This window comes from Schistocerca serialis, chromosome 1 (assembly GCF_023864345.2).
Source record: "Schistocerca serialis cubense isolate TAMUIC-IGC-003099 chromosome 1, iqSchSeri2.2, whole genome shotgun sequence".
Lineage (NCBI taxonomy): Eukaryota > Metazoa > Arthropoda > Insecta > Orthoptera > Acrididae > Schistocerca > Schistocerca serialis.
The window spans coordinates 917947096-917972435 of NC_064638.1; the positions used below are offsets into that span (position 1 = coordinate 917947096).

Sequence of the window (25340 nt, forward strand, 5' to 3'; positions counted from 1 at the left end):
GAAATCGCGGAGGTAGCAGAAATCGCAGAAATAGCAGTGGCGGAGGGATACGCGACTTAGGTTCCTTAACTGCGACTGTTAACTGCGACAAATCACAGTTAAGAATAACAGATACTGAAAAGTAGCATCCACAGAAATCACTGATATCGGAAAATCGCAGTTTAGCCCATCACTAGCGCTAAGCCTTGCGAACAGTATGATAGCAGGGAAAAAAAGACGAGAGCTTATCAGAAACGACTATGTTATTCTATTATCGAAAGTGGAAGAGAAAATTCGATCGGAAGCGGCATTTGAAAAATTGGATTTTGAGAGGCATATGGTTCAATCTTCAATGAAATATTTCTGTCATTGTAGTGACTGCTAGTCTTCTCAGATTTGTCAGTCGGATTGTTTGAATCACTTTTGAAAAACTATTCTATTCCCCTCTTTACAACAACCACTTGCCTCTCGAATGAATCACAGGCAGTGTGGCACGGAAATGTTTCACATACCTACTGAAACAATAATTCAGCCTTAACATAGGGATATGAAGCGAATGTAAAATAAACGTGACGTCAAAATCCAAAAACTAAGAAAATTGTTCTTCGTCCGTTCTTATTAGTTGTAAAATGTGTTACCGTGAAAATAATTTACAGGTTTGTGTAAGTTACCCATTGCAATTAAAACTGCTTTTGTCGCTGCGAAAACAATTGAGACCTTGCATTTTCGTTAGCACAATTTGTTTTAGCATACTGATTTCCGTAGCCCTTGTGATGTTTGTATCTTAACGAAGTGTTGATGTGTACTGCTTGCCAACATTACAAATAACGTATCTCATGTAAATAGTACGAATTGCATTATTTGTATCTATTGTCCTTTTTAATTGTATACCTGTTTTATCATACGGAGTGAAGACAGATATACATAACAAAGAAGATTGTAGAAAGTATCTAGAAAGTCATATAACATGTACCGCATCGATGCGTCATCTAAGGGGTTTTTCCATGTAGAGGTTGGCATACGTACTCTATCGTAAAACTTTATTAATTTTGAGGTTAATTCTCGAAAAAAAGTTGTTTTCGTTATTTTTTTGAAAAACACATGTACCTTAAATTCATAATATAATATCACACGATATTATTAATTAACATATTTCGAGCGTACTTGATTTTCCATACCAGAAAGTGTTATTTCCAACTATCTTGAAGCCATCGTCTTCCAGACTTTATGACGATTATGTTGGAATTATTCTGGAATTTATAGTAACGAGAAATGAGTACAGCAGCAGCTAAATATTTCTCAAAATTGAAGTCGACGTCCGATTCTGAGGTGTACAAGACTTTATTAGAAATTCGGAAGAATGTGTCCAACACGAAAGAAGGTGTCGAGCTTCTTCTAGACAATAAAGTTATTCAGATTTTAGTTCATTATTTGCGTAAACCAAACGAGAACATCGTAGACGTATGTTTAAGTATTTTGGGGAATGCGTGCTTACAGAGGCCTGCACGGAACCAGGTGCGTCGTTACTTAGGTTTTAAAATGTCTTTTTCGTTTTCTTTTGTCTGCAAGTTCTAGTATATTTAGATTCAACTGTTAACATTAAACGCAACGAAATGTGTAATACAATATTTTCAATGTTCTCAGGCATTAGACGCTGGAGTGTCAGAAGCTCTTGTTCAGTTACTGCGCCAAGAGGAACAGAGGGATAGTATTCGAGGAAGAGCTTGCCGTCTTGTGGGAAACCTTGCACAGGACCGCACGTTGGCAGACAGACTGCACCGTGCTGGTATTTCATCTGTTCTAGCTCCTATGAGCGGTTCAGACGGTACTAACTCTTTAGCTACCATTCAGATGCTAGTGAGAGCCATCAGGTACATACATATTGCAATCATTTTACTGCCATTACTTAATTTAATAAAATTAATGAATAACGTAATAAAATTAATGAATAACTCACTTTCCATTTTAGAATTTTTAATTCCAGTAAGGAACCTGCAAAAACTTACGTGTTATAGCAACTCTGTTCTCAATAAAAGCTATTGCTTTCACAAATTTTCTACACCATCCCTGTCTGGCTACTTATTACCAAGTCATGTCGCCCACCTTTTCTCGGAACAAGATATTTAAAACAGTATTCACCAGAATTTTGCAACCCTGTTGAAAATATTCTAACAATTTTGCTTTTGGTTATAGGCTAATTTCTTTAGCTAAACCAGTCTATGACTTCACATGTGTCTACAAGAAATTATCTCTTTTTATAACTAATAGCACTGAACTATAGTTAAATAATTTAACATTGCTGGTTAGGTACCTGTTTTAGAAGCTTCTTTACTAATAAACTTTCATGTCAGCATATATTCCTGCTCTGTTGTAGATATAATAGTGCATTTTCTCATTTGTGTAAGTGTTTGTGACAAAACAGTAGGTCATTGCCATGTCACACATACTGCACAAATTGGACTTTTGACTTCATTTATGGTATGAGCTCCTTGTTTTTGAGCATTCCCTAAGGAAAAAACCAATGGAGAAATTATGTAGAGACCTTCATTTCTTCTTTCAAAAGAGAATCAGTATACCTCATTTCTTATAAAACAGAATAAAGTGAAGTAAATAAATAAATAAGTATGATTATAATTCAAGGCTCAAAAAATTCTTGAGAAAGTACTCCAAGGATCTAATGTAGTGTTTACCGAACCAGATACATACATTTAGATGTAATCGACAACCTGCCAGAGCCAATTAAATTTCTTATGGATAATATAGTGAGGATTTAGAGTTGATGAAAGCATTTTTTGTTGTGTGATTTTTTTTCACACTTCTGTGAAGATACTTCTTCCGATGCTGCAGTAAAAAGTGTATTATAGTTCTATTTTTTTAAAAGTGTGTAATAATTTGATAGTTATAAACATTAAAATTACTTGCTTATTGAAAAAAAAATTGACCCATTTCCTGTTGTAACCTAGCAAAAACCATACCTTGATATATTTGATCACTGTGACTTTATTTTGGGTGGCCTGTCTTAGCTGCCTTAGCATGTGTCGCAGACAGAAGCCTGAAATGACAAAATGAACATCTGTATATACAATTGCATATGTAAGAGTGAATTCAGCAGCAAATATGTTCTGTGCTTACCAGCATTCAAAGTGATCAGCATAGCACCAGTCCAGGAAGCCACTCGAGTTTCTTCTTCTTCCTTTCTCCCCAAACCTTTGTTGACATAAAATTGCGAATGGGAGAACAAGTCCAGAATAGAAGATGCCAGAGCAAGAAGCTGAAGGAACCAAATACATCTCAGGCAGGCAATTTATATCAGGAAAATGAATTTCCATGATATAAATTGATTTTAACACTACATCAGGAAGGAAGGAAGACAGATAAATGTAATAACTGAATGCTGCTACATAGCAGTGAAATGTGAAAAGATTCAAAACTTACAAAGAAGATTTGAAGTTTCTCAAACAGAGAAGTCCAGTGTGCCTACATATTCAAGAGATGCTTTCAACCTTCTGAGAAGTGTATGTTCAAAAGTTAAGTTATCCTTAGAAAGGATGACAGGTAATACAAGACCTAAGGGTGGAGGACCAATGTGTGGCCATAATACATAAAGTTCTGCTGCTGTTCCCTTCACCATTCATTTTCAGGCATTGGCTGGTCAGATATGCCACTTTATGAGATATCTCTGCACGCTCTTGTACACAGCTCTTATTCCCTCTCGGAGCTGCACATAAAATACAGTAGGCAATTCAGATTTCATGCCCAAGGAATCAAGTAGAGGTTACTTGTATCAAATGACATTTGCCTGATGCGCCCAAGGAAGCAATACTGATTCGTGAGAAATTACTCTACAGTGGCTACTTTCTCATTCAGGTCCATCTGCCATACTGATCAGCAGTCACAGTGTACTTGAGCATTAAATTGGTATGCTGAAACATAACACTAACATAATCCATCAGGCTGATGATATATCTTTGAGAGCAAGAAGAAAATTTCCATGCCATGGCATTGAAAGTGTGTTTTCACTTATTTTTTAACGTAATCTCCTTTTAAGCCATTGCACATCTTGTGCAAAATTTTTCAGTTGAGTAGATTCTGGATGTTAGGTAAAATACCTATCTACATGTGCAATAATCCATTCATTAGATTTAAAATATTTTCCGACTACAAACTGCATTTAGTGTGGGAACAGACATAAGTCAGAAGGTGCCAAATCTGCTGAATAGTATGACTGTCACATAATAGTTTTTACTTCAGATTTTTGTGGTTTTCCCATTGCCAAAAGTCTTTTTGAGCAGGAGTCCTAATGAAAGCTGTTATAATTCTTTGCCAACCGGGCCCCTTCTCATGCATTTTTTCGTCTGATTGTTCCGAGACACTAGTGAAGTGTTCACCAGTTATTGTTTTGTCCTTTGCGAGGTAAATAATAAGAAGAATCCAGTTTTAACCCAGAAAACAGGAGTCTGAAATAGTTCGTTATTACAGTCAACTGCCCATTCCAGCAGAAGCATTGATCCTTCACAAATCTTCCTGTATTGCTTAACAATTTCCAAGAACTGTAACCCTTTCATATACAACAGTATCTTCCATGGGCAGTCTCGTGGAGCTCCAGACATTTTCACCAGGTGATGTATATAAAATTTTCAATATTAACAGCCAGATAACATTCCCTTGGGGTACACTTGAACCTTCTTTCACATTTGACAGTATTTCCCCATTATAATCACTGTGCATTATCCAGGATGATATTGGGTGGAAGATGTTTATGGTCTATGGTTTGTTCCATAACACAAAAAACTGTGTCTTCACAGAAATGGCCCTGAAAATCAAGATCTTAGGGTCTTTCATGCTGTGGCTGAGTGCGAAGGATTGCAGAGATGCAGCATGATGTTACAATCAGTGTTACATACCTATACAATTTTTGACTTGTATGCCCAATTGTATGATGACGAGTCACATACATAGTATTTGTCATTCTCTTGTTGGCTGAACCGTAATGAGCATAAGATGTCAGGCTGCAGTGGACTGAAGTGATCACTTTGTAATTGTCTTGTTTAGTACTCAACAGTGTGGCTGCTTTGATTTAATGAGTCAGAGGTGCAGCATAAAGAATGCCTAAACTGTGTGTTTATCTGAAGCTGAGCACTACCAGGCAACCTTCTTACAGAAAATATTGTGCTGTTTCTGAGATGGAATCGAGTCAGGTAGCATACACCACATTTGATACCACAATCAGAAAACTGCTCACAGCAGTAAGGACAGCATGAATTCGAAAAAGGCATATTGCTTGTCAAAATTTGAGTTCTACTAGAGATGTGAGAGATGGATTTGCATAGTAGCTGATGATGTAATGAATGTTGCACTTGCACATCCATATGAAATATGTCCAACAAGGCACTTGCCATGTTGTTATGTTGAGAACATCTCAGTGTAGTCCAAAACTAGCTTGTATTTCATAAAAAAGTAGTACTAGTAATAACACAGGCAAAAAGAAACTTCTTCTCAACATATGTTAGACTAATGCCTCTTTTCAATCTTGTAGTTGTTCTTTTGTGCCTCAGAAAGAATGTTTGTCCTCATGAAGAACCTGAAAGATTTCACATCTGGCAGTATATGGACAGCATACTTGATTGTGAAGACACAGAGAACCAATATATTGGTCATACTCTGTATGTGAAGCACATGTTGACTTCGCAAGATAATATTTCATGATAAAGGTGTCAAAAATTGAAATTAGTAGATTGATGTATGAGGTGCATCCAGAAAGTAATTTCCAATGCAATAAAGAAAACAAAAACATTACTGTGTAAGAAATATTTATTGGAATCTTTACATTGCCACTGGTTACTTCTTAACATGGTGCACCGTCAGTTGTATGCCCATGTCATAGGAGTCTGCCACCAACATCTTTATTCACGAATTCATTTCATTCTGCACCTCACCTTTGTTGTGGAAATATTTTCCTGCCAGAGGACCCTTCATGAGAGGAATGAGTTGAAAATCACTTAGGTCGAGGTTAGTGTTGTAGGGTGGATGGTACAAAAACTCTCGTCCAAACTGATTCAACACGTTTCATGTGGCATTGTCTGCATGGGCTCTTGCATTTTCATGCATAAGTGTAATGCCTCTTGTCAACATCCTACATATCCTGTTCTGGACTGCCCTCCTTGGATTTTTCAGTGTCTCACAATATCCATCAGCATTTATAGTCTCCTCTGGCATTAAAAACTTGGACAGAAGAACACCATGTTGATCCCAGAAGATGGTGCACATAATATTTTTTGGCAGAGACCCTCTGCTTAACTTGATCTTTCCAGGTGAACAACTATGTCTCCAATGAATGGATTGTTGTTTTATTTCTGGTGTGGCATTCGACACCCATGTTTCATCCCCACTGACAGTGTGGTCGAGAAACTGGTCACTTTTCTCTGTGTGCTGCTGTAGGTATGTAATACTGCAGCCAGACGTTTTGTTTCATGTTCACCTGCCAGTTCCTTAGGAACCCATCATGCACACTGTGAAAACCAAGCCACTAGGAGACAATTTTGTGCACCAGAGAGTGAAACTTCTGGGGGAATTGACGAGAGAGTTCTGCAGAATCACTTACCAAACCCTTTATATTAGTTCTGGTGTCACGAGGAGTGGTCAGCCACTATGATCTTTGTTGTGAGTATTGGTTCATCCTTCAGTGAATTGCCCACACCATCATTTGATTGCGCTGTTGCTAATAATATTGTATCCGTGCCCATGGCATAGTGGTACAATTGGTTATGGATCTCGGCTGCTGCTGGAGATTGCTTCTGAGTGTGCAAATAATGGATAACTGCATTCATCTTAGAGTTGGCGGGAGACAATATCAGAGCAGCCATTTTATTGTAGCATTTGCGGTAACCACTGCCACCACAAGACTGAAACTGCATTGTTTTATTCCCACATACCTCCTCTCTACTCCAGTGTATGTGTACTCCTGACTACTCATGTCATCTCTGGATGTGATCAGAACTTACTTTCTGGTTTCACCTCATATCACACTAAATGTTGGTTTGAGGATACGAGATTGTTGACCTGAGAGACAATATGTTTCCAAATTGATCAAAGTAGCCAACATGTAAGTCTTAATTTGAAATTGTTTTGGGAAATCCTACATGATGAGGTTGTACATGTGTGCTAAGAAATAAGGTTCCAGACGACATTGTCTGCAGCTACATCATTTATCTGCTGAGTCTTTAATTTCGACTTACATGTTGTTTTTGACTATTTAATTTTTTTACACCCATAGGATACTATTGTTTTTGAGGAGGTGAAGGCTTGCAGGAAAAGTTTAATTATGAAAATGAGACAGAGGCTGAGCAATGGTGGAAACTAGAGACATGATCTACTTCCTGGGTGGACAGAGTTTTCTGATTCTTTGTTGAGAGATAATTAGTGCACATTTATTTGCATTTGCCATTTGTGGAAAAAAGTTACCTTGGTGCCTACACCAACAGAGCTCAGCCACAGAAGTGAGATATTGACTGCTCAGCCTTCTTGTGGAACTGAAGAATCAGCTGGGGCTTCCTTGTCAATAGCTCTCATTATTTCATTAGAATTAAGAGTCAGTTGTATTTTACAAGAACTGTATTTTCTGAATCTGTGCTGGCTGTATGTGAATATATAATTTTCTTCAAGATATTTTATAACTTTCGAACATAGTACATGTTCCCAAATCCTCTGCATATTGATACAGTGATATGAGTCTATAATTCAGAAGAGTACTGACAGGCTGTTGTGTTCCCTTAAACTGAATTTAAAAAATGTTTATTCACTTTAATTTGTGTTTGCTCAGCATCTGAAGATTCAGATTGGGCTTTTCAGGTAAGAAACAGAGAAAGCAGAACAACATAAAACAATAATCTCTAATATAATTTGTCCAGTTTATTTTTTATTTTACACTATATATATATCTCTTCCATCCTTCTGTTCTTTTGTGCAGACAGAAGATCTATGAAGAGAATAATTTTATTTTAATGAACAATTTCAAATTTATTTCTTTGGACACTGTTAGTTCTTCTGGTGATAAATAAAATAAAATTGTTCATTTAATATGATTATTTTTTGCTTTATTTAGACTGATTACAAATTATTTTCGGCTTAGGTTTGCAAATAAAATTTTCTCAGATCGCAATAATTGAATTCATTTTGCATAAATAGACTGTTTTCTATTTATTGGCAGCTGTATTTGTATCACTACAAATCCTTTAAAAAAAAAAAAAAAAAAAAAAAAAAAAAAAAACATAACAGTGACCCAAAGAGTAAATACATTGATACAACTATTTCCTTTAGATTTTGGCGGTACAACAAGAAATTCAGAATTGAAAGAGGAGTTACACGGGGAAATTTCATAACACTAAAAGTTTTCTCAGCATACCCAAAAGAACCATAAGTTGGGAAAACAAAGGAGGAATATGGATTAATAGAACACTCGTAAACCACTATTTTTGCTGATGACATTACACTGTTTGCCCCTAGTGGAGATAGACTTCAACTGATGGAAGAATATAACAGGGAAGCATAACAGTAGGACTGAAAATCAATGATAATACATCTTAAAATGTGCAGTAAATACATCAAAAAGACAATTGCATAATTAACCATGAAGTCTTAGAACCAGATACAGTTTTTATATCTGGCGCAGGTGAGGACAGCAACCGACAGATATAAAAGAAATACGTACAACATCCAAAGTTTTGTATTTTTCATTCATAGCTAAACAAAAGTATAAAAGTTGGTCTGGAGTGTGCCCCCCCCCCCCCCCCCCTTCTTTTTCTTTTTTAGTGAAGGTTTGGTGTGTCTGAAATAGAAAGTATACAAACTATATATTTCTAGAGTTCTCACTTATGCTATGTGAGGTAAGCCAGGAAAACAAAAAATGATTGAGGGAACAGATGAGAATCAAGACAGTTATGATGGTTGTGAAAATTGAGTGGGTATTAGCGGGACATGCAGCCAAGCAAATGGACAGTACAATAGACCCAGGATGTTCTCTGCTTGATTCCAATAGATAAGGACAGACATGTGAAAAGATGTGGGAGCTGCATGGATGCATGTCACTGAAGACCACACTTTATGGAAAAGGCTAGAGAAGGCATGTATCCAACAGTGGATGGTAGATGGCTGTTTCTTTTGATGGTGATATCGAAACTGTACCAACTATTATATGTAAAATAAAGTAAACACAACTACTTGTCTGTAGAGGATTTGTGCATTGTGCACAGAAATATCTAATAGAAAATGGTTAAGCTAGCTTTTGAGCTCTTACACATATGCTTGGGTTTCTGTGTAGTTGTGTATGTGGGTGTTGTACTCTTACTAGAGAGAGAGCAAGAGCTCGGAAGCTAGTGTTAACTGTTTTCTGTTACACAGTTCTGTGCTCCATTAACCAGTCCTCTATAGGTAAGTGGTTACATTTTACTTATTTGATGTATTTTCCATCCAGGCAATTCCATTATTGTTATGTACAAACAATTGGTAATTTGGTCTGTAATGAATGTCTGTAAAATAATTAGTTACTAAACTATGAGACGGAATTGTTGATCAATAGCTACCTTCAGTAGGCAAAATAATGAGTACTTCTGATAAACACATATATAGGTACAAGTACATTGTACTGTCGTTGCTTTTGGAGCGGTGTTCTTGATTGATTTTTTTTTATATGGATAATTATTTATTTGTGTGCTCCACTGATCCAATTTGTGACCTGTTGTTGCAGTGAAGAGTCAGTTTTACAATTATAGTATGCTTTCTCAGTGACGAATTTGGCAACATGCTGACCATTTACTTGAGTGTCTGAAGAGTACTTTTTTAAACGTGTAGCGATTCATGTTTAACTATGTACTCTCTCTCGCTCTCTCTCTCTCTCTCTCTCTCTCTCTCTCTCTCTCTCTCTCTAACTAACTCCAAGAACTCACAGGACATGTGAAATTTAATTCTTTCCTAACAGTATTCATACAAAATTATAAATCCATCTTCCTTTACAACAGTTTGTGAAGAACTGCAGGGGAACGGGAGAGAAATGCTAGCTTTTATCTGGAATCAAAGTATTTTGTCCCAGGAAGAGTGAGTTTCGTGTATTGCAGAAGACTAGCTCTAGTCAAGATTAAAACGGACATTACAACCAATATTGGGAAATTCTGAACCATATCACTAAAAAGGCAAAAACCTTGTACTATAAACAAAAATTCCAAAAACAAAGCAAAAGCAATTTAAATCATTAGTAGACCTGAAATGAATGAACTTACTAAGGAAAATGAAAGAAGCCTGGAGATACTAGAAGGTTTTAGATAGGTTATATAATGGTAAGACAGAGATTCAGGAAACAGGTTTCAAATTGTAAGGCATTTCCAGGGGCAGATGTGGACTCTGACTACAATCTACTGGTTATGGACTGTAGATTAAAACTGAAGAAACTGCAAAAATGTGAGAATTTGAGGAGATGGGACCTGGATAAACTGAAAGAACCAGAGATTGTAGAGACTTTCAGAGAGAGCATTAGGGAACGATTGACAAAATGTGGGAAAGAAATACAGTAGAAGAAGAAAGGGTAGCTTTGAGAGATGAAATATTGAAGGCAGCAGAGGATCACGTAGGTAAAAAGATGAGGGCTAATAGAAATCCTTGGGTAACAGAAGAGATATTGAATTTAATTGATAAAAGGAGAAAATACAAAAATGCAGTAAATGAAGCAGACAAAGAGGAATACAAACGTCTCAAAAATGAGATCGACAGGAAGCGCAAAATGGCTAAGCAGGGATGGCTAGATGGTAAGATAGATACTGCCTACAGGAAAATTAAAGACTTCTTTGGAGATAAGAGAACCACTTGCATAAATATCAAAAGCTCAGATGGAAACCCAGTTGTTAGCAAAGGAGGCAAAGCAGGAAGTTGGAAGGAGTATATAGAGAGTTTATACAAGGGCGGTGTTCTTGAGGACAATATTATGGAAATGGAAGAGAATTTAGATGAAGATGAAATGGGAGATACGATACTGCAGGAAGAGTTTGACAGAGCACTGAAAGACCCCAGTCGAAACAAGGTCCTGGGAGTAGACAACATTCCATTAGAACTACTGAAAGCCTTCGGAGAGCCAGGCCTAACAAAACTCTACCATCTAGTGAGCAGCATGTATGAGACAGGTGAAATAACCTCAGACTTCAAGAAGAATATAATAATTCCAATCCCAAAGAAAGCAGGTGTTGACAGAGGTGAAAATTACCGAACTGTCAGTTTAATAAGTCACAACTGCAAAATACTTACACGAATTCTTTACAGACGAATGGAGAAACTGGTAGTAGCCGACCTCGGGGAAGATCAGTTTGTATTCCGTAGAAATGTTGGAACACGTGAGGCAATACTGACCCCACGACTTATCTTAGAAGCTAGATTAAGGAAAGGCAAACCTATGTTTCTAGCATTTGTAGACTTAGAGAAAGCTTTTGACAATGTTGACTGGAATACCCTCTTTCGAATTTTGAAGGTGGCAGGGGTAAAATACGTGGAGCGAAGGGCTAGTTACAATTGGTACAGAAACCAGATGGCAGTTATAAGAATCGAGGGGCATGAAAGGAAAGCAGTGGTTGGGAAGGAAGTGAGACAGGGTTGTAGCCTATCTCCAATGTTATTCAATCTGTGTATTGAGCAAGTAGTAAAGGAAAGAAAAGAAAAGTTCGGAGTAGGTATTAAAATCCATGGAGAAGAAATAAAAACTTTGAGGTTCGCTGATGACATTGTAATTCTGTCGGAGACAGCAAAGGACTTGGAAGAGCAGTTGAACGGAATGGACAGTGTCTTGAAAGGAGGGTATAAGACGAACATCAACAAAAGCAAAATGAGGATAATGGAATGTAGTTGAATCAAGTCGGGTGATGCTGAGAGAATTAGATTAGGAAATGAGACACTTAAAGTAGGAAAGAAGTTTTGCTATTTGGGGAGCAAAATAACTGATGATGGTTGAAGTAGAGAGGATATAAAATGTATTGGTTAAAAACAGTCTCGGTTGCAATTTTAGTTTTTTATTCTTCAACGACGCGTTTCGTCTTATTTAGGCATCTTCCGATTATCTGCATAGAAAACAGAGAACAAATACATCTATTTAAGAATCATGATCGCGTTGTGCAGACTTGGATAACCTATAAGCTTGTATAAACATATCAACTATTTAAAGAGCAAATACCTTAATTTGGTATTTCTTAGAAGAATCTTTGTGTCAGTGTAGCCAAAGGGCATCGTTGAATATATCAGGCCAACACCGCCTTCGTTAAACTCAGTAAAAACTAGTAATATAAAATAATAAAATCATTACCTTTTCTAAATGGATGTGAGAGGCACCAAGATCTGCATAAAGAGTTCCCGTTCACAGGAGCGAGTAACAGAGTAAGATGGGGGCTCAGGTAGTAAGCATAATGCGCCATAACATTGTGTGCCAGTACTGAAGCCTAAGCTGCGACGCAGCAGTGATAAAAATGGGAGATCGTAAACTGGATATACATACATACATCATACAATGCCCAAGGGGGGCAAAATTACCTAATTACAAGTAAATAAAGTGTTTGACTTTGTCTCTACAGTTGAGAACTTGCTTCAAGTTAGGTTGCCCTGTTATATGACACGGGACTCTCATTGAAGAGGATGATGACATAAATTCCTGTCAAGACATCCAGATTTGGATTTTCCGTGTTTCTCTTAAATCACTCAAAGGGAAATACACGATGGTTATTTGAAAAAGATATAGTCGATTTTCTTTTCCATCCATCCCCACATGAGCTAGCATTTTGTGTCTATTGACCTTGTTGTTGAGGGGACATTAATCACCAAGCTTTCTTCCTTCCTTCAAGAACTTTCTTTCCAGATTGTTCCAAATGGAAATATCTTACATTTAATTGATCTACAGTAGAAGCTCTTAGCAGGTATTGTCATTTATTTATTTATTTCAAGATCTGTTGATGTCATATCATGAGCACATCACGTGGGATATGGAATGAGTCAAATACAAATATATTTATAAAACATTCATTTTTATATTATTGATCTTCGTTTTTTAAAAATTAAAAAATACTAGGTAAATTACATATACCAAGTGCTTCTTTAAGATAGCAACATCCTCCATTATTGCACTTTCTTAACACACAAAAAAGGTGATGTACATGTCACAGCAGATTCGCTTCTGAAATGGTAATTTTCTGCTATATACCATCAAAGAACAGTAAAGTACTTGTTTAATGTTTCCTCTCCTGTTGCTTTTTCACTTCTTTAAGACACACACTTGCAAAATTTATGAAAATCTGACATTGGTTTCAAATGAATTAGGTGGTCATTTTACAGAGGATATGTTGTGGAATCCCCTTTGCAGGTTGTACCTGTGTATATTTTGTGTCATCCTTTGAATTACTAAAACCATATAGGACAATTACCCTTCACTTTTGTATTACTTTCATTTTTATATGAACGATTGGCCTCAATCTTCACCCAACAGTTTCCCCTTACTCTGTCCAGCCAGACCCTCCCAAATCAATTCCCCATGTAGCCTTCAGCATGTGCTGCTTCCCACTGGCTGCTACAACTGTACTTGCCACCCTTCCATTCCACATTCCTAGCCAGCAAATCTGCCTCCCTCCAAGCTTCTAGCCACAAACCCCCAATCTCTCTCTGTATCTCATGCATCTCTTTCCTTATACCCACCCCATCCAACACTACCCCCACCATTATGAGACCACTTGCTGCAAAATAACATTGGCACTGTAAGTTTAGTGGGCACCATGTAGGGGGATAGGCATATGTGTGTGTGTGTGTGTGTGTGTGTGTGTGTGTGTGTGTGTGTGTGTGTGTGTGTGTGTGTGTCCATACTCTCACTCATCAAAAGATAACTCTGAAAGACAGCAAGTTTTTCCTATCAACAACTCAACACTTCTGCTTTTCGGCGAATGGTCTCCTTTAATCCTAAAGTATTTACATCATACAAGAACTTTCCTACAACATTCTGTGCCATCAATTTATCAGTGTTAACTCTCTGTGTTGTGGTTTCCAGAAAGTATTTGTTCCCATATGCTAAGAATTTTCAAAAATGTAAAGAAATTGCCATAGCTTCCAGTGTCATGGGTAGTGTCTGAGATGCAGTCACTTATTGTTTCCCTTCACTGTCTACCATTAAAGTTTACTATTTCATCATAGGCATCTTGCAACATATTTTTACACAGTACATGTAAGAACAAAGCAAAAAATGATATATTCGTGCGTGTGTCTGGGTATTAGACTGACTGGAGTTTGCGTGCAGAAATTTCTTCCATTACTTCTTCAGCCTCTAGACTTATCTATAGAAGATAGTTCTACACTTTTAATGGTTTTGATTAAAGAAATTTGGCCATGTTTAATGTATGAAGTACCTATCCAGTGATCATTTAAATATTATCACCAGATGCCTACTAAGTGGCTACACATGTTATCTGCCATATCCTTTTCAGATTTTGTGTGTAGTGTAAATCCAAGAATTTCCTATATTGTTGTACAATTACTAATGCAAGTACTCAGTGCATAAGTTTGAGAACTTCAATCGTTTTCTAATAATTTTGTCATATTTGCAGATTGCTGTGGAGTGTTTCTCAGTATAGAACAGAGATGTTGGAACTCAATTTGGTCCAGAATGTAGCAGTTCATTTAAAGACATCACAGGAAAGTGCTGTGGGAAAAGAACTTGTGAAAGCGGTGCTCAAGGCACTCACTGTAATAACAAACCATTGTACTGATGTTTGTGCTGAACAGGTCTGAATTTTCTTTAGTAACATTACTTGATCTCATTGTAATCTTGTAAATTGGTTGTAGTCTTTTTTGTTTTGTTTCATAAAATTTCACATTGCTACAATTTGTGACATGTTTACAATAAATGATTATTATTTAATAGAATAATAGCAACCTGTGCAGAAAAACTTTAGAATAGGGGGAGAGAGCTTATTCTGTATGTTTAGTACAAAATCTGACTTATTCAGACACGATTTGCCACACTTTTCATTTGACAACTCACTTTTTTGCAAACTCTCTCTCTCTCTCTCTCTCTCTCTCTCTCTTTTTGAGGCGGTGACTGGCAGTGATTTTCATATACTTTCTTTGAATCTATATTTGTAAAAAAAATGGAATTATACATTGGAACTATAATATGAGCTACTTAATTTACTTTTTAGTCACTGTTTACACTTTTTGTATGTCCCCGCATTGTTCTCCCTCAGCATGGATGTCACACAGTGCTGTGTGTATACTTGACAGGGAATTTCACCACATCTTGATTGTGCGACATTTCTTGGCACTTGGAAATGCTTTGTATCCTTGTCAGCTGGCAGTTGACTTCTTAGTTTTGGATGCTCATGTGCATTATTACCAGTGAGAAAATAGGCTGGTTTCAGTTATCAGCAGAAATGTCGATTAGTTTATCTTTAATCTTGAAGATGAAGAACTTGAATAAACATTGCATAACTTAATAAGGACCTTCGTATTCTTGTGTGTATCCCCTCTTTATCATATATGTTCTAACAAAGACATGACTTACACTTTTAAGATCCTTTTGGATGAATGGAGATTGCTTGGCCTTGGGGAAATACTCATTAGATTTTATGAGAGTCATCATTTTCTTCAGTTCAGTGACAAAAGTTGGAAGGTCACTGTCGGTTATGATATGAGGTTCGTGGAAGAAGTTTCTCCTGAGTTCATAGCAATACCATACAACATTTCTGCTATTGTAGAATGGTTTTCATTCCAGGAGGAGAAATGGAAACCAAGTAATATTGTATGTAACATCTTATTTCATTTGTTTCTAGTGTAGACTCATATGGCACTCTTTAGCATAGTGCGAAATCTGTCAATTTTTCCATTAGCCAGTAGTGGGTGGTACACAGTAGTTGTAGTCAGTTTATAGCCACAAATCTGTGCCAAGGCTCAGGGTATACTAGATTGAAACTAATGTTCCTTGACCTGTTATTAATTTTTGTGGTGTACCAAAATCAGATAACTGAGAAATTAAAAAACACTCTTGCAACTGTCTCTGCTTCAGTGTTTTGGAGGGGCACAACTTCTGTCCAATTGGTGAGTCTGTCTATACAAGTTAAACAGTAAGCAAATCAATCAAAAGGTGCTAGAGGACTTACAAGGCAAATATGTACCACCTCAATCTGTTCATTGAAGCTGGAGAATTTTTGAAAAGATGATTTAGTATGCCTTGTAATTTTGCTCTTCTGGCTGAATGTACGTGGTATAGTCCATTGTTTCACATCCTTCTTAAAATTTGAGCAAACAGTCTTGGATAATATGAGAGATATCATACTTGCATGAGTCAAGTTGTAACAATGTTTAAAAACTTTGATCCTAAATTGTTTGGGAACATATGGACAGATCATTTCTGTTGATATATCACATTATAGCCGTAATGCACCAAGTTGAGTTAACTGTTTAAATTTCAGTAAAGTGCTACAACTTGACTGTAGGTGTTGAAGTTTTTGGTCTTTTTCTTGAGCAACAGCTATTGAATTGTAATCTGTCATCTCTAATTCTTCCGTCTTAGACAGATGACAGGCCACTACATTTTTCTGTGCCAGAACATAATGCAAATCAGTTGTGAACTGAGAAATATAGGGGAGATAACAGAGTTACAGTGATGAAGCTTTCTCATTCTTTTGTTTGAATGCATAAGTTAATGGGGCATGATGTGTGTAAACAGAAATGTCCTTCCTTCAAGTAGATATGTGAATTGTTTTATTGCTAAATAAATAGTGAGACATTATCTGTCATAAGCTGAGTAATTCTTCTGGGCAAGGGAATGACATTGGGGGGGGGGGGGGGGGGGGACAATTTTCTTACGAATTCCATCTTACAGCGAAGTTTGGTGCATCCACAAACAATGCAGGTTCATACTCCACACTTGGAAACATTAGTAGTGCAGCTCAGTTGAGACTTCCCATGCATTGTTCAATTTTTTTTATTTCTCCTGGAGTGCAGTTGATATTCTTTTTGTTATTTTTCTTACTACCCTTCAGATGATCATTTAGAGGAGCTTGGTTTAATGCAGCATTTTCAAGGTGATGGCAATAGAAGTTGAGTGTGACAAGCAGTGCTCACAATTGTTTGAAAGTTCCTGGATGAAGTACGTGTAGAATGGCTGTTACTGTCTCCAAGTCTGGTTTGGTGCCTTCTGGCATAATTATGCAGCCCAAAGAGTTCTTTTCTGAGTACCAAACATAGACGTTCAAAGATTAATCATCAGACCATACTTATCAAGATGTTCAAAAAGTGTGGTTATACTTTCCAAGTGCTGTTCTTCTGAACTGGACACTGAACATGAGGTTTTATTTCTCCTTTTAGTATGACGCATGGTTTTGTTAACCGAAGAAATATTCTGAAAATTTACAGGAGATTTGAAGGTAACTAGCTTTATCATTTGCTTCAGTACATGTTACATTTCCCTTTTGTCTGAACTGAATGTTGTTATCAATCTCTCGATTTGACATCAACCAGAAGGTGAAAACAATGAACGAAGCTGGTGCCCAATATGTCTTTTGAAGCGCCTGTGAAGTAAATGAACATTGAAAGTTGTGTCCTAATGTGAGGTCAACATTCGGCAATTTTGAGCCGTAGATTAGAATTTGAGAACCATTCACTGCAAACTGTTAATATTCAGCTGCTTCTATTTTGTCAGTTTTTGTTGCTGGTAGATAGAGACCTCTGCTCCATTGTACACGAAAAACTATTAACTCTGAGTTGTAGTCCTTAGCAAACAAATGATACTGACAGCCTGTAACAACATCTGGGGCATAATATTATGTGTCTGCCTATTCTAGTTTCTCCAATTTTGCCATTCACCAAGCTGAATATGTTTTTCTGGTGTGCTATATGGATCAAAATGAAAGTGGTAGTAGCAATACTTGCCTTTGTTATTATATCATGATCATCTTCTGCTCCTCTTACAGGAACATGGTCATCTTAGAGTCCTGTTTTTCTCTGCTGATGTCCTAGTTCATCTGTTTGCATGCACCTTCTGTGTAACTATAACATAGACTCTACAGCTCATGACAAGTTTTGTAATGGGGTTGATGTTTTCATTAATTGATAACATTTCCTTCATATGATCTGCCACAAGTTATAATTTATTTAATTCTTCATAAATTGTTAAAATACTGTGAATATGGCCATAAAATTTGTCTAGCCAAACAACCATCTATCCTATCATCTTAAAGCAATTATTAATTTGGAATATGTGTGTATTTTTTAAGCTATTTTTTTTTTTCATTGTAATATGACGACAAATCCAATATCATTGTCAGATGATCGCTGGATGAATCTGTTATGTCTATAAAGCAGAATGTATGTGTGTATGTTTGCATGTCTGTGATCTGCTACCAAACTCCTTGATTGACTTCAACCAAATTTGGCACAGAAACTGAAGGGATGCTGAGTATCAGCACCATGGGGTTTATATAACCTCCTAGCTCCAATAGGAGTTTAGTTATGGGTAAAAGTGTTTTCAGCGGCTGCCATATAGACTGCCCTGCATGACAGACATGTTAGTGTGAGAACAGTATTGACCGGCCAAATCAATCTACTACATGTCTGGGCCAAGAAATGGTTTTCTGGGCCGCAACATATACCCTACACAGTATGATATGATGTTGTGTTGGAGTAGTAATGGCATGCTTTATTGCAAGGTGGCCTGTACATCAGCACAAAGAAATGAGTTTCAAGCCCCTGCTGTGCAGCCTGCCCTGTATCACAAGTATTTTGTGGGAGTAGTATTGGCTTACTTCATTGAACTGTTTCGCATGCAATGAATTTATTTTTATCACTGAACTGCATTGCAAGGCCTACGCCATCCAATGAGCATATCTGGGAACAGGTTGAGATGGATATAGGAGGGGTGGGCAGAGTGAAGGGGAACATTTTTCACTAATGTTTTTCCTGCATAACCTTTCATTTTTAACAGCAGTTGAGTTGGCTTTAGATAGCCTAACTGCCGTTTCCAGGAACACTGTTAGGAGGCTCTCCTTAGCTAAGCAATATTTACTTGACCCAGAACTGGCAACTACACCCCAGATATTTTCAACAAATCATGGCTCCAGTGTGCTAGTAAATAATTAAACACCATAGTTTCAGTAGTTGTGCTGAAGATATGAAATGTGCTTCATCTTGGCAGAATCACATATTTGGTTTTTCAACCCAAAGTAGAAGCAATTTTGCACTGACCTTGTTCAGTTCGCCTTTTGAAGATGCAACATTCTTATGTCTCTATCACATTGGGGTAATCAATTGAGGGAGCTTATTCTTTATGTTTAACATGAAGTATAATTAAACCAGACACATTTTTAGGTTGCAACAGTTTTTATTTCACAAGTTAATTCATATTTATTTTGCTGTCTTTACTCTAAAAAAAAAATGATGCAATGACAGGCAGAGTGTTATACATTTTTTCACACGTTTGTAAAACAAATGAACATCTAACTTGGAATTGCTTAAAATAAATAATTTACTCTTTAGTTTTCATTTTTTATATGTCTTCTAACGTTTTGATGACTTAAAGTGTGAGTGTGGGTCTGGGTTATACTGATTTATTTCCCCAAACCACATTCCACTTCTTTACGAGATGACTTACTTGGGCTTTGCAGCCACTCTTCTCTACTGGATAGCCGGCTGCTGGAAACTCTCTTGACTTCTTCTCTGTCAAATAACGCTAGGTACAGGAACTTTCAAGCCTCTTTCTGTTAGTGAAATAAGTAGCCATACAAACTTTACATTTCATCAGTCAATGATGTATTTGACTTTCAAGCACAATAAAAATTCTCACTTTCAACATAATATGTAACTTCAGTAAGTCTCTCGTACAGTCGTCTGCTAGAAACAAATTGATTTACTTTCGAAAGAAAGTCTGCTTGGACACCATGACTTTCAGAAAAAAGAGACTGAAAAGACGTCTTGCCTCTCACAAGGCTGAGTCAAGAGTCTACAAGAGTACTTTTTCAACTGTTCTTGTTTCACACAACAATAGTCAGTGACACAATGAGTACAGAGCTGCATATAGGTCCCATGGTTCTTTCTTACACACTCACTGACACATCTATGGATTGTCCGACAGGTATCTGTCGGTGCCGTTCGACTGCTGCGTCTACTTTCTTCGTGCGACTGGTTTTAAACCTGCACACACAAACATGTGATGCACAGTAGGTAGGATTTTACCACCCCACACCTGTATCTAGAATATCGTGTGTTCGAGTCGGTTGAAGGCTAGTGGTTCTAGAATTTACACAGAAATTCTCGAATCACTACTACAGTCTGCATAATGACACATACGGAAAATTGTTTCTTCTCTGGAAAATTGAAATTTTGCAGTAAGGTATGATGATTTATTAAATTAGAACATTGTACTCGTGAATGCAGTGCAGCAAATTTTTCCCATTGAGGCTGTCAAAATGTTTCTTTTCTCTATTCTGTTTTAACTAATCACTTAAAATTAATTTAAATATTGAAATTAGCTCCACATAATCTTTGTAATATTTTAATTGTGAAAATACGAGAATGATTTTATGTTGATGTATAGTAAAGACAGTTGTGTAATTGTACAGCATTAATGTTAAATACTCGTATACAATATATGAATAATTATTGTCCACCAGATTTTGGAGAATGAGTTTTCTTTGAAGCATGACTAGCTGAGAATTTCTTGTTGTGCTAGCCGTAAATGTAACATAAAACACTTTATTTGGCATTCTTAAAAATTTTTCTCTGTTGAGAATTCCTTTTATGTTCTGGTGTTGGACATCATATTTAGGAAATAATTGTGAAATTTATATAGAATATTTTTTCATCCACCATCTGCTACTTTTACTAATCCCACACATCACATTTAGAACAAAATATCCTCTATAGGTATCCATGTGTTTCATTTACTTTGTATATTCAGCAGTAAGTTTAAGTCATGCAAACTTCAAATACCCCGTGGGATCATTTTCTATCAACATGATCAAAGAAAGAATTCACAACAGGAAAATGGTAGACATTCAAATTAATTATAGGTCTGAATCGCAGCTAAAATTATAAAAAACTTTTAAAGGAAGAATACTGATTAATTGTAAGAATACATTTTTTGTGATAGAAGTAATAAATTTTGAGGACTGGAGCAGCCATGTGTCAATTAAATGGACAGTGAAATCATTGTTAATGTGATGAGATAAGTAAGTTGTGTGAAACTGAGATGAAGATGAGTGTCATATAATCAGACAATCAGACATTTTTTGTGGTAGTCACCTTCTCACTATCTCTTTTATTTCTCCATATTTAAAAAAAGAATAAGAAATACAATTCTCCCAAGTCAGTTGAATATCATGTGGCAGCCCCTCTCTGTCTTTGCAGGGTGGGGGGGTGTAGAACTGCAGGTTATGTAGCAAGAGTAAGTTGATAGAGGAGCAGGAGCGTAAGATCTGTGCCCTTCAGGTGCAGTTGAAAAACGCACAGGAGGAGCTAGATAGGATGAGGAGGGAGAAGGGGGTTGGGGAATGGGAGCTGGCTGTTGGCAAGAGATCTGCTAGGAGAAGAAGATTTTCAGATAGTTTTACTATTGGTGTTTACAATAGATATGACCAACTGTCAGAGTCTAGTGGAGAGGAATCTCTAGTAGCTGTAGATGGCTAGAACAGTTGCAAAGTTGAAGAGGAAGAAGAAGGTTCTGCTGTTAGGTAGTTCTCATGGCAGAGGTGTAGGCCAGCAGTTGCAGGAAGTGCTGGGGAGTGAGTACCAGGTCACCAGCATTGTGAAGCCTAATTCAGGATTGGCTCAGGTGACTGTTAACATAGGGGGGTTATGTAGGGATTTTACTAAAGAGGATCAGGTAGTGATTGTGGGTGGGGCTGGTAATAGTATTGATAGGGATGGGGAGTATGACATAGATGGTGACCTGGAAAAGATAGCCACTCAGACTGGCAACACGAATGTGCATTTCGTGGAACTGTTTCAGCGCCATGATCGGCCTCATCTTAATACAGCCGTCAGGCGTAATAACATGAGACTTGGGGGTACGCTGATGACAGAAAGCATGGGTGGAACTGTTTCAGCGTCACGATCGGCCTCATCTTAATACAGCCGTCAGGCGTAATAACATGAGACTTGGGGGTGCGCTGATGACAGAAAGCATGGGTCACATTTCAGTGGTGTTGGTGGAGTCTATCAGCAGGACGGGTTTCACTAGACATGGCCTGAATCTCAACAGTTATGGGAAGGGGAGGTTGGCAAAGCTTATAGGTGACAGCATAGGTGGGGTTGGTGGGATCACTCATGGGAAAATTCCTGCAGTAGTGGGTGTTAGAGCTGCACCTTTTTTAGATTGAAGTCAGCTGATAGGTATTCCTGCTTAAGGGAAGTCTCTCTAACAAAGGAACCACTTTTGACAAAGCTTAGGTATCCGAGTAATGAGGGAATTAGTATATTTCATCAAAATATACAAGGTATTAGAGATAAAGTTAGTGAACTGCTTATAGATGTTGACTCTGAAATTATTGGTATATCTGAACACTTCTTAAATAAGGAGATAATTCAGAGGCTTCCTTTACCAGGATACAGGTTGGCTGGCAGCTTTTCGAGGAGCTCTTTGCGGTGTGGGGGACTAGCCATGTATGTGAAAAACGGCATCCCATTTGAGTCAATTGATGTTTCAAAGTACTGCACTGAAAAGGTGTTTGAATGTTGTGCAGGTGTGGTTAAATTTAATGGAGCTAAATTTCTAACTGTTGTTATTTATAGGTCCCCAGACTCCGATTTCACAACATTTTTGCTAAAGCTAGAGGAGGTTCTTCGTTCACTTTATAGGAAATATAAAAAGTTAGTTATATGTGGTGACTTCAATATTAATTGTATAAGTGATTGTGCAAGGAAGAGGATGCTGGTAGGCCTCCTTAATTCATATAATCTTATGCAAACCGTATTCTTTCCAATGAGAGTGCAAGGGAACAGTAGAACAACCATAGACAACATTTTTGTTCATTCCTAATTACTAGAAGGGCATTCTGTTAGCAAAAAGGTGAATGGCCTTTCAGATCATGGTGCACAAATTTTAACTCTAAAAGATTTTTGTGCTGCAACACGTGTTAAATATACTCATCAGCTGTTTAGGAAAGCTGATCCAGTTGCTGTAGAGACCTTTGTAAACCTTATCAAGGAACAAGAGCGGCAAGATATTTATAGCGCTGATACAGTAGACGGTAAATATAATGCTTTTCTCAAGACTTTTCTCGTGCTCTTTGAAAGTTGCTTTCCATTAGAACGTTCAAAACAGGGTGCTAGCACAAACAGGCAGCCTGGGTGGCTGACTAGAGGGATAAGAATATCCTGTAGAACAAAGTGGCAATTATATCAAAATGTTAGAAACAGTCAAAATCTAAATGCAGCAGCCCATTACAAACAGTATTGTAAGGTGCTTAAAAATATTATTAGGAAGGCAAAAAGTATGCAGATAGAATAGCTAAGTCTGAGGATAAAATTAAAACCATACGGTCAGTTGTAAAGGAAGTGGCTGGTCTGCAGAGACAGGTCAAGGATATAGAATCAGTGCGTAGTGGGAATTTCCGTGTTACTGATAAGTCGCATATATGTACAGTAGTTAATAATCACTTTCTGAATATAGCAGGTGAACTAAATAGAAACCTAGTCCCATCAGGGAATCATATAGCGCTCTTAGAAAAAAGTGTTCCGAACTGTTACCTGAAATGCTCCTCCATGATACTGACAAGAGGGAGATTGAGTTAATAATTAAATCACTAAAAACCAAGAACTCTCATGGATATGACGGGGTATCTAGCAGAATACTGAAGTATTGGTCTACATATGTTAGCCCAGTACTTAGCCATATCTGTAACTTTTCATTTGGGAGTAGTCGGTTTCCTTACCGATTAAAGTACTCGGTAGTGAAGCCACTTTATAAAAAGGGAGACATTGATAATGTTGACAATTTTAGACCTATTTCTATGCCATCGGTGTTTGCTAAAGTTATAGAGAAGGTTGTATATACAAGGTTACTGGAGCATTTAAATTCACATAACTTGCTGTCAAATGTTCAGTTTGGTTTTAGAAATGGTTTAACAACTGAAAATGCTATATTCTATTTTCTCTGTGAGGTTTTGGACAGATTAAATAAAAGGTTGCGGACGCTAGGTGTTTTCTTTGATTTAATGAAGGCTTTTGACTGTGTTGACCACAAAATATTACTGCAGAAGCTGGACCATTATGGAGTAAGGGGAATAGCTTACAATTGGTTCGCCTCTTACTTTAAGAACAGAAAGCAGAAGGTAATTCTCCGCAATATTGAGAGTGGTAGTGATGTTCAGTCCCAATGGGGCACTGTTAAGTGGGGCGTGCTGGGGCCGCTGCTGTTTCTTTTTTATATAAATGATATGCCTTCTAGTATTACAGGTGATTCAAAAATATTTCTGTTTGCTGATGACACCAGCTTGGTAGTGAAGGATCTTGTGTGTAATATTGAAACAGTCAAATAATGTAGTTCATGAAATAAGTTCGTGGCTTGTGGAAAATAATTTGATGCTAAATCACAGTAAGACTCAGTTTTTACAGTTTCTAACTTACAATTCAACAAGAACCAATATTTTGATCAGAGAGAATGGGCATATTATAAGTGAGACGGAACAGTTAAAGTTCCTTGGTGTTCGGATAGATAGTAAGCTGTTGTGGAAAGCCCATGTCCAGGATCTTGTTCAGAAACTAAATGCTGCTTTATTTACCATTAGAACAGTATCTGAAATAAGTGACACTTCAACACGAAAAGTAGTCTACTTCACATATTTTCATACACTTATGTCGTATGGTATTATTTTTTGGGGTAATTCTTCTGATTCAAAAAGGGTATTTTTGGCTCAAAAACAGGCTGTTCGACCTATATGTGGTGTAAGTTCGAGAACCTCTTGTTGACCCCTATTCAATAGTCTGGGAATTCTGACATTGCCCTCACAGTATATATTTTCTTTAATGTCGTTTGTTGTTAGCAATATTAGCCTATTCCCAATAGTTAGCAGCTTTCATTCAGTTAATACTAGGCAGAAATCCAATCTGCATGTGGAATGCACTTCCTTGACTCTTGTGCAGAAAGGAGTGCAGTATTCTTCTGCATCCATTTTCAATAAGCTACCACAAGAACTCAAAAATCTTAGCAGTACCCCAAACTCTTTTAAGTCTAAACTGAAGAGTTTCCTCATGGCTCACTCCCTCTATTCTGTCGAGGAGCTCCTGGAAGAGCTAAAAAAATTAAGCAAATTCCAGTGTGTCATTGTTGATTTTCTTTATTTAAACTTACGACTTGTCACCTGAAT

At 37.2% G+C, this 25340-nt stretch overlaps 1 protein-coding gene across 2 annotated transcripts in view; it reads left to right on the forward strand.

Annotated features, from left to right (window-relative positions):
• Positions 1–901: 901 nt before the first annotated feature.
• LOC126412290 (armadillo repeat-containing protein 5-like) overlaps positions 902–25340 on the forward strand; it is a 227696-nt gene continuing 203257 nt past the window's right edge. Inside the window, exons 1-4 of one of the 2 annotated variants that reach the window (XM_050081806.1) lie at positions 902–991; positions 1202–1494; positions 1624–1850; positions 14586–14763. In XM_050081806.1, coding sequence (XP_049937763.1) covers positions 1252–1494; positions 1624–1850; positions 14586–14763 — 648 coding nt within the window. In that variant the 5' untranslated portion in view covers positions 902–991; positions 1202–1251. Of the gene's footprint in view, positions 992–1086; positions 1495–1623; positions 1851–14585; positions 14764–25340 lie in introns of those variants that run through there. The other variant, XM_050081816.1, reaches the window with a different exon arrangement.